The sequence below is a fragment of the Brassica napus genome, assembly GCF_020379485.1.
Source record: "Brassica napus cultivar Da-Ae chromosome C3 unlocalized genomic scaffold, Da-Ae chrC03_Random_8, whole genome shotgun sequence".
NCBI lineage: Eukaryota > Viridiplantae > Streptophyta > Magnoliopsida > Brassicales > Brassicaceae > Brassica > Brassica napus.
The window spans coordinates 10,688-20,942 of NW_026014228.1; the positions used below are offsets into that span (position 1 = coordinate 10,688).

Genomic DNA, 10,255 nt, shown 5'->3' on the forward strand with positions numbered 1-10,255 from the left:
TCAAACACTCAAAATTAAATGAAACGACGCGAAGTGAAGGTGGACACGTGGCACCGACGTGGAGGCCTAGGAAAGAGGTAAACACTCCTTTATATAATTAGACTAGGAGTTAACCTGCGCTACGCGCAGAGCTATTTTGATTTTCAAAATGTTAACTATATAGTTTTTTTTTACATTGTATTCTAAACAACAACAAAATTCTGAATTATATGTTTGTGTGAATATATATTTTTTTGGAAAAAACGGAAAACTATACTTTTTCAGATAAATGTTTAATATAGTTTTTCATTTCTTATATTATATATTTACTTATTATTTAGTTTTTCTTATATTGTAGGGCAACTCTCTCAAATATATTTTTTAAGTTTTTGTCACAAAAATAACATTGAATAAGTAAAATGACCAAAATAGCCACTTTTTATTTTGAAAATTTTAATTTTTTTTTTTAATTTGAAATCCTATCCTCAAAACTTCACCCTTAACTCTAAACCCTAAATCTAGATTAGTTAACCCTACGGCATAAATGTATTTTTCCTCTTTAATAAAACTTCTTTTTGTCATTTTTCTCATTAAGGCTATTTTATGACAAAAAGTTAAACTGACCAACTTAAGGAATTTCTTTATATTGTATATTTATTTATTTTAATTTTTTTGCTTTTATATCAAATGGTAAAGTTATAATAGATATTTAATGTAATATTTCTATGTCTTATATTGTATATTTACTTATTATTTATTTAACTATACATTTTCCATTTAACTATACATTTTTGAGATAGATGTATATATATTTTTTATATTGTATATTTACTTACTATTTATCTTCTATTATTTTGTATATTTAATTTTTCTAAATTTCTTGATTTTATATCAATGATAATATTATGATATATATTTAATGTAATATTTTTATTTTTTATATACAATATTTACTAATTATTTATTTTTTCTTATATTTTTACTTATTATAATATGTAACATTTCTATCTCTTATATTGTATATTTACTTACTATTTATTTCTTCCTATATTGTATATATATTTACTTATAAAAGTATTTGTAAATAATAAAAATGTAAAAATACATTTTTCAGATAGATGTTTGATATTAGTTTTTATTTCTTATATTATGTATTTACTTATAATTTATTTATTTTATATTGTATATTTACTTTTTTATTCTAATATTATGATAGATGCTTAATGTAATATTTTTATTTCTTATACTTAATTATTGTTGTCAAAAAAATATGTTTAATATTTTTAATATTTGTAATTATATAATTTATATTTTCAAATTCAGGTCTCCATTAGGCTCTCAGTTTGGTTTCAATATTTCTTTTCCAGAGATATATAACATGTTCGGTTATTTATGAAATTCTTTTCCATTTTGATTTTTTTTTTCAGTTTGGTAGTTCAATTTTGATTTAGGTCTTTTGGTTTAAATATTGGATAATTCAGTTTTTTGGATAAAAATATTAGATAGTTCAAATATTTTTTTAATATTTTGAATAAAAATATACTCAGTAATGTTTTGTAGGTAATTAGGTTTTTATATAGTATTTTCAGGATATTCAGTTATTTTGAAATTGAATATGTTTAATATTTGTAATTATATAATTTATATTTTCAAATTCAGGTATCCATTAGGCTCTCAGTTTGGTTTCAATATTTTGGTTCGAGAGATATCTAATATGTTCGGTTATTTATGAAATTCCTTTCAATTTTTTTTTTTTTTTCAGTTTGGTAGTTCTGATAAATCCCCCCCCCCCCATTTCTTTTCACAGATCTTAAGGTTGCCTCACAGCTGCTTATGATTTTTATACCATTCCATTCCATACCCCCAACGATCAAAACTAGACTGAGAAATTTTTTTTTTTTTGGAGGAGTCAAAATTGGCTCATAACTTTTGATTGAAACCCAATATTGTCAGTACATCTTTCTTATACTGATCATTGAAGTTACAACTTTTGATGTGTAATTTATTAGAAGAACCAAATTTGATCTAGTTTATGAGGACCCCAAAGATATAGAAAAAAGTGAGAAGATATAAGATGGGTCTTTGAAGATCGATCACATTAGCTAGCTATGGGTCCTTTCACAGAACACAAGTGTTGTGAGTTATTGAGATACTAATTAATTATGTTTTAACTGGAACTCTATTTTCACATAGCATAAACAAAAACAGATTATAGTTTGATTTTATGATTTTGGTTTAACTGGAACTCATAATTTTTTTGATTTTATGTATGATCTAGTATGTATTGTACTTGAGTTACAAATTCAACTTACACCTTTTATATACGTTGTATGATTTAGTATGTTGTAGTTGGAACCAAGTACAAAACCTGATATTGTAAAATTTAAAACCTGGAAGATAAAAGCACCACTGAAACTAAGAAAATAAAGTATATTTACCAAAATTTACCAAATATATATTATATACTAAGTAAGTATATTAATTAAATATGAATATAAGCTACATATATTTATTTATAAAAATTAAGTAACCAAAAATTATACTATTAAGTCATTATTTACCAACATGAAAGTTTCAAATAATTAATGATTATTTTGTAATATTGATTTTAATTTTAACAAGTGAATAATCAAAAATATAAAAAATAAAAAATAAAAAATAGTAATTTATAAATAGTTTAAAATTTTACTTTTGCTCGTGACGCAGAAAACCACCTAATAGAATAATACAAACTCAAATTCCTACCATTCATTACAGAAGCTTGACATGTTTGAGTTGCATCAGTTTTCTCTTATCTGATAAAAAAAAAAAAACTGATCCAAGATCTGTTGGATCAACTAAAAGTCCAATGGCCTTTAGTAAATTATGAACAAAAATGACATGGTCAAGCCCAAATAATTGCCAAAGAAATGAAAAAATAATGTTTGTCCCACATCGGACAACATCAACAAGTCTGAGTAATATATATATGCCCTTGTATTATTATTACTCAAACGGCTTAGAGAGAGAGGAAGGCACTCCACGCGTGCGCCGCCGCCGTCCGGCCGGCTCGGCGTGGGCGTGGGCCTTGGGTCTTGGGTCTTGGGTCTTGGTGGAGGGCCTCCGGCCCAATAAGAATATTCTTTTTGGACCAAGTTAAGCTCAACGTTTTGCCATTTAATTCCCGAAAAAACAACATGCATTTTATTTTAAACAACACGTAGTTCGTTTAAAAACAACACGCTATCTCTCTTCTTGACGATAAGCTTAAACGAGAAAGATCTTGCGGAGAAAGTTTTGTAACGCCTCGCCTCCGAGATTCTCGCGAGATTTCCGCCAACGTGCGCACGTGCTGCATCAGTTATGGAAAGTGGCTCGTCTTCTCCTCTTTATAAACTCGTCTCCTCCTTCATTTATGAGAACGTTTTTTTCACAACCAAAACCAGCAAATCCTATAGCGTAAGTTTAGAGAGTGTTTCGTAGAAATATTAGTTCGTTAGAGGTTCTTCACGAGTGTCGCGTGATAACCTATCATGGTTTTATCCTAGGACTCCTATTCGTACAGATCTGTCGCACTAACGGAGCGAATATTAAGAGTTAAGGAAAGAGATTCGTCTCGACTCCATGGTTTCATTTTCGTTACAGTTTTGAATCGTTTATATATTTTCCTTAACATCGTTTATATTATATCGTTTCTTTTGATCCGGTTTTCCGGCTTCTACAATCTTAACTCTTAATACGCTTTCTATCTAAAGCATTTGATCGGATTGAAGAACGATCTATAAAAACGGGTTCTGGAACCGTGTTTGCGATTTGCTTTCTAGCACTTCCGCGAAACGTTTGTAATTTATCTCATAAACGGTTTGCGTTTTGCTCTGTAGCACTACCGAAAAACGTTTATTCATATATGATTCATACAAACCTGTTATGGTTTCATTCAAAAGATGTTTGCGATTTACTATATGCTTATCCGCGAAACGTTTCTATGTTCTTTTGAAAACGAGTTTGCGATTTGCTTTATAGCCCTTCCGCGAAATGTTTCTTATTTGTTTCATAACGCTTTGCAGATTGCTTTCTAGCATTATCGCGAAACGTTTTTGATACATTAACAAAATGTTATTTACATGAATCGTTTTCAATAACCGCTTTATTAAGCGAGTTTGTGAAACATTATAAGTCTATACAAAACGATTTCTGCGAACGCTTTTAAGGGAGTTTGCAAAACGTTTTTCTCAAGACTTATATCGATATGATTTGGTTCAAACACCAAAAAATGAAAATCGATTTTAGACTATTAGTTTTTGCTTAAAAATAATATGTTATTTGTTGATTGGAGTACTAATATGTCTTCATGTTTTCTCAACAGAAAAATGACGAACGATAACAACACCCCCATTGACACCACAGATGTCACAAAAACTCCACTCAACGTTGCAGCCACTGATGCAACTGTGACAGCCTCTGAAAACATCACAGCGTCAACCGCTGCAGCAACAACTAGCACTATCCTCACTGCGGGAAATGCTGCTGATGAAACCACTCGCCGTAGCCTATTCGGTGCTGGTCTTTATCAGACGGGCTCAGTTTCAGAAACCGCAAGTGGTCCGGTGGCAGTTCAAACTCCTCCGGCTGTCGCTAGTGTGTTCACTCAAGGACTGATGCCAGACAAGTTTGATGGCAAAGGCTTCAAAACGTGGCAGAAGAAGATGATGTTCTTCCTGACAACGATGAAGCTGGACAAGTTCATCCAGGAGGACAAACCCCTGATTCCGTACGGGATTGATGATGTTCACAGTCTTGCAACTGTTGACATATGGGTGCATTCCGACTTCATCTGCAAAGGTTACATTTTGGGTCCTCTCATTGATCCATTGTACCGACTCTACTGTGAGATTCCCACTGCGAAAGAGCTGTGGAGATCCCTGGATAAGAAGTACAGAGGTGAGGACGCTGGCTGCCAGAAGTATGTGGTTGCAAAGTTCCATGACTTCAAAATGGTGGATTCAAAATCCATCATGGATCAGGTGGAAGCGTTTCAGCTCATTTGCCATGAAATCGCTGTTGAAGGAATGTCCATCTGTGAGACATTCACAACTTTCAGCTTCATTGAAAAGCTTCCTCCAAGCTATGCGGATTTCAAGAACTACTTGAAGCACAAGAAGAAGAAGATGTGGCTCGAGGAGCTCATCATGAGGCTTTATATGGAATCCAGAAACCGAACTGCTGACAATGTCACTGCTAAGGAGCACAGTGTCAACATGGCTGAGCACAAAGGTAAAGGAAAGACACACGCCAATTCTCTTGCCAAGCCTTCCAAAACTGCTGCAGCCCTGAAGGCTTCTGGAAAAAACTTCAAGAACAAAGGCATTGAGATCAATGCGAATGTGCAGAAGTTCAAGGGGAAATGTCACTACTGCCACAAAGTGGGGCACAAGACTGTTGAGCGTCGCAAAAAGATCAAAGATGAGAAGGCTCAGGCTGAGGATGATCTCGTTGCTGTGTCGACTGAAGCCAACATGGTTGAAATCAACAACCCCAAGGAATGGTGGTATGACACTGGTGCAACCACCCACATTTGCACCGATAGGGCGATGTTCAGCACCTATCAGAAAAGCGAGACTCAGGAGAAGCTCAGGATGGGAAACACTGCAGTCTACAAGATTGAAGGACGTGACAATGTGATTTTGAAGATGACATCTGGTCATGAAGTCACTCTGACGAATGTGAAGCATGTGCCTGACATGAGGAAGAACCTGGTCTCGGGAACCTTGCTCAGCAAGAATGGATTCGCCATAAGTTTTAAGGCGAACAAGCTCGTGATTAGGAAGAATGGGATGTATTTGGGAAATGGGTATGTTAAGGGTGGACTTGTCAAGTTGAATGTAATGACAGTCCTTCCGAAAGTTGTAGCTCCAAAAGTTTCAATGAATAAGAAAGAGCCAGTTGCTTATTTGGTTGAGTCTTTTAATATATGGCATGAAAGATTAGGCCATGTAAACTACAAATCTATACAAAGATTAATGAATTTAAATCTAATTCCTAAATGCAAAACAAGTAAACCAAAATGTGAAGTATGCGTACATGCTAAGCTCACAAAAACGCCATCACCTCGTGTTGAAAGAACTAATAAACCTCTAGATTTAATTCACATCGATTTATGTGATTTAAAATACATACAAACCAGAGGTGGGAAAAAGTACTTTGTGAACTTCATAGATGACTACACAAAATATTGTTATGTATATTTATTACATAGCAAAGACGAAACCTTAGAAAAATTTAAAGAATTTAAACTCGAGGTCGAAAATCAGCTTAAAACAACTATTAAAGTAGTTAGAAGCGACAGAGGAGGCGAATATGATGGTCCATTCAATGCATTCTGTAAAGAACATGAAATAATCCATCAAACTACAGCTCCTTACTCACCAGAATCTAATGGAGTTGCTGAACGCAAGAATCGAACTCTAAAAGAAATGATGAATGCAATGTTGCAGGAATCTGGGTTACCCCAGAACATGTGGGGGGAAGCGTTGCTTACCACTAATTATATCCTCAACAAAATTTCACACAAAGTAACTGGGAAAACTCCATATGAATTATGGAAAAGTAATTTACCTTCGTATAAATACCTCAAAGTGTGGGGGTGCTTGGCAAAAGTTGCGGTACCGCCACAAAAAAGGTCACTATTGGACCTAAAACAGTGGATTGCATCTTCATCGGATATGCACATAACAGTAATGCTTATCGATTTCTGGTACATAAATCTGCAATATCAGACATTCATGAAAATACAGTCATGGAATCAAGAAATGCATTTTTCTTCGAAAATATTTTTCCATATAAGGAAAAACAAGGTTCAAAACGAACTCGAGAAGAAAGAGACAATGTCAAAAACTCAGAAACAGAGACAAACGTCAAGATTTCAACAAATGATATTTCAGAAAATGAAGAAAAAGATGAACCTCGAAGAAGCAAAAGAGCTCGAAAGAAAAAATTTTTGGTGAAGATTTCCTAATGGCATTTTTAGTAGAAAATGTTCCAAAAACTTTGGCAGAAGCCATGGCTTCACCTGAAGCTCCATTTTGGAACGAAGCTGTCAGGAGTGAATTTGATTCTATCATGAAAAATTATACATGGTACAAAACAGATTTACCACATGGGTGCAAAGCATTAGGAAATAAATGGATAATGACACGAAAACCTGGTGGAAAATACAAATCTAGGCTTGTAGTTCAAGGATTCCGACAAATGGAAGGTTTGGACTATTTTGATACATATTCTCTAGTAACGAGAATGACATCAATAAGACTGATGATAGCAACCGCAGCCTTGAGAGACCTAGAAATCCATCAAATGGATGTAAAAACCGCTTTTCTAAATGGTGATTTAGAAGAGGAAATTTACATGAAACAACCTGAAGGTTTTGTCGTTCCCGGACAGGAAGACAAAGTATGCCGACTTGTAAAGTCACTTTATGGACTTAAGCAAGCTCCTAAACAATGGCATCAAAAATTTGACAATACAATGATGTCAAATGGTTTCAAAATAAATGAATGTGACAAATGCATATACTACAAAACTACAAAAATGTGTATGTTTTGCTATGTCTATATGTAGATGATATGCTCATTATTGGAAGCAATAAAGACATTATCAATCAAACAAAAAAATGCTCAAAGGGACATTTGAGATGAAAGACTTGGGATTAGCAGATGTAATTCTCGGGGTTAAAGTCACAAGAAATTCAAACGGAATTATCTTAACCCAATCTCATTATGCTCAAACAATATTAGAGAGGTTTAAAAATTACTCTAATAGTACGGCAAAAACTCCGTTAGATCCCCAAATGCACTTGACAAAGAATTCAGGTGAAGCGGTTTCACAAAACGAGTATGCACGTGTGATCGGAAGTCTCGTGTACTTGACCAATTGTACTAGACCAGATCTAGCGCATGCAGTAAACGTACTTAGTCGATATACAAGTAATCCAAGTCATACACACTGGAAAGCTATAACGAGGGTACTCAATTACTTCTACACCAAAGATTTTGGGCTTTACTATGGTAAAGAACCAGCAGTTTTAGAAGGATACAGTGATGCTAACTGGATATCAGATTCCAAAAACTCAAAATCCACGAGTGGATATGTCTTTACACTAGGAGGAGCAGCAATATCATAGAAATCTACCAAACAAACAGTGTTAGCCAGATCAACCATAGAATCTGAGTTCATAGCCTTAGACAAAGCAGCAGAAGAAGCTGAATGGCTTAAAATTTTTTGGAAGATATTCCTATGTGGGAGAAACCTGTGCCAGCTATACGCATACATTGTGATAGTCAATCAGCTATAGCTCGGGCTGGGAGTAATCTCTACAATGGTAAATCTCGTCACATCAGAAGACGACATAAAACCATTAGACAACTTATCTCAACTGGTGTAATCACAATAGACTACATCAAATCGGCTGACAACCTAGCGGATCCATTTACTAAAGGTTTGCCATGAGATTTTGTTCTAAATCATCAAAAGGAATGGGTTTAAAGCCTATAACAAATGAGGATGCTTGATTGCAACCCTACCTATCATGACTGGAGATCCCTAGACGTAGGTTCAAAGGGAAAACAAAATCAAACAGAATCTAACGAAAGCACTTGAGACAAAGTTGTCTCTTACCAGCTCCTAAGATGATAAAGTGCTAAAGAATGTGAGAAGGATAAGCATAAGCTTTTAATGATTCCATAGCTTCTTAAGCGGAGTATTCCTCAATACTTTTCATGGTCAATCACCTAATGAGTGTGAAATGTGGCCGTTTCTAGGAGAATGAATATGTAAGGCTATATTCTCTAAGTTCACTCATGAAAACCAGGAATAGTTCAGGGCCACAATGAACACAATAGAGAACTAAGTTCTACGAGAAAATGAAGCTGCGTTATGCCTGTTGTCTCGGTCTACATAAAACACCGGTTGGTTCAAGACAATCGGGTCCTCTCATGGCTGGGTAGCCTCTTTGATGCATGGCGTTGGCATTTTGCGTCTCCATGATGATCTAAACCCGGTTGCATCTGATGCAAATCAAAAATGCATCTTGCTGCCTCCTCTTGTATCTTTGCCTCATTGCCAAACCCAAATCGTCACCAACGTGTCCTTGTCCTCACTATCTCCAGAGGAGGAAGATTGTGTCGTGGCTATTAAGTTCATGGGACCCCAACTCAGCTACTGCCGACCCTCTGCTCAAGGCAACTCCAAGTGGTTCAACATCAGGATCGCAAACCCTTGCTTCTTCTCCTCCCGTGTCATGTTTTCCAAGAAACATAACATGTTTCGCATACCTGGAGCTGGCGGCCAACTCATTGCATCATGGGATCTCTGCGAAGACAAGCACACACCCAAGTTTCAGGAGTTGCGATATCATTTTCTTCCAGAGCCGACCGAAGCAGAACGTGAGGTTATGGATACATGTCTCACGAGCGAACACATGGTGGAATCACAATCCACAGGTGAAACCTTTTTGGTCAAGTGTTTCAGACAGACTATGGACGGTATTGCCGTATTGCAAACAAAAGGTGTAATGGCGTTCAGGGTAACCCCCAAGGGAAATTCAGTGTACACTCAAGACATTGTAGATCTCACCATTTTCATCTCAAAGGCTGAAGCATTCTGTGTCCGTGCTAGCTCGTTTCCTGGCGTGAGCCCTAACCATGTCTATATCTTGGATGTCATGGAGATTTCATTTTTCAAGCTTCCTGATTCTTCCATCACAACTCTTACTGAAAGAATCATGTCCCCTTACGTTTTTCCACCTCAAAATATAGAATATTAAGTTTGGGATTGAGTTGAGTCTAGAGTCTTGTCTTTTCTTTAAAAGCTTTCAACCATCAAAATAAAATATGTTTTAGTTTATGCTCTGTGAGAATAGAGTTCCAGTTAAACAAAATTAATTAGTATATCAATAAGTTACAACACTTGTGTTTTAGACATCATGTTCACCTTCTGGTAAATTAAACCCGACAGATATAAACTATGAGTGGTTCAAGGCTTAAAAATGCCACCAACTCAAACACAGTGAATTTTCGCAAACACTCTCGATAAGTTTTTCTACTCTAGTCATGATTAGAATAAGTATAGGTTTTTAGAGTCTTTCGAGTCTGCATTTAGTCTGCATATGTTTAGAGTCATTTCTATTCATGTGGGGATTGTTGGATCAGCTAAAAGCCCAATGGCCTTTAGTAAATTATGAACAAAAATGACATGGGTCGCAGCCCAAATAATTGTCAAAGAAATGAGAAAATGATATTTG

General features: G+C 35.1%; 1 protein-coding gene across 1 annotated transcript; it reads left to right on the forward strand.

Moving 5' to 3' along the window:
* The first annotated feature begins 8,968 nt into the window (after positions 1 to 8,968).
* Positions 8,969 to 9,778, forward strand: LOC111203898. Its single transcript, XM_048770812.1, has one exon. The coding sequence runs from the start codon at positions 8,969 to 8,971 to the stop codon at positions 9,776 to 9,778; it is 810 nt and encodes a 269-aa protein (XP_048626769.1).
* The last annotated feature ends 477 nt before the right edge of the window (positions 9,779 to 10,255 follow it).

Coding starts and splice junctions, on each gene's coding strand:
- LOC111203898 (XM_048770812.1), top strand. CDS start 8,969: ATGCATGGCGTTGGCATTTTGCGTCTCCATGATGATCTAAACCCGGTT.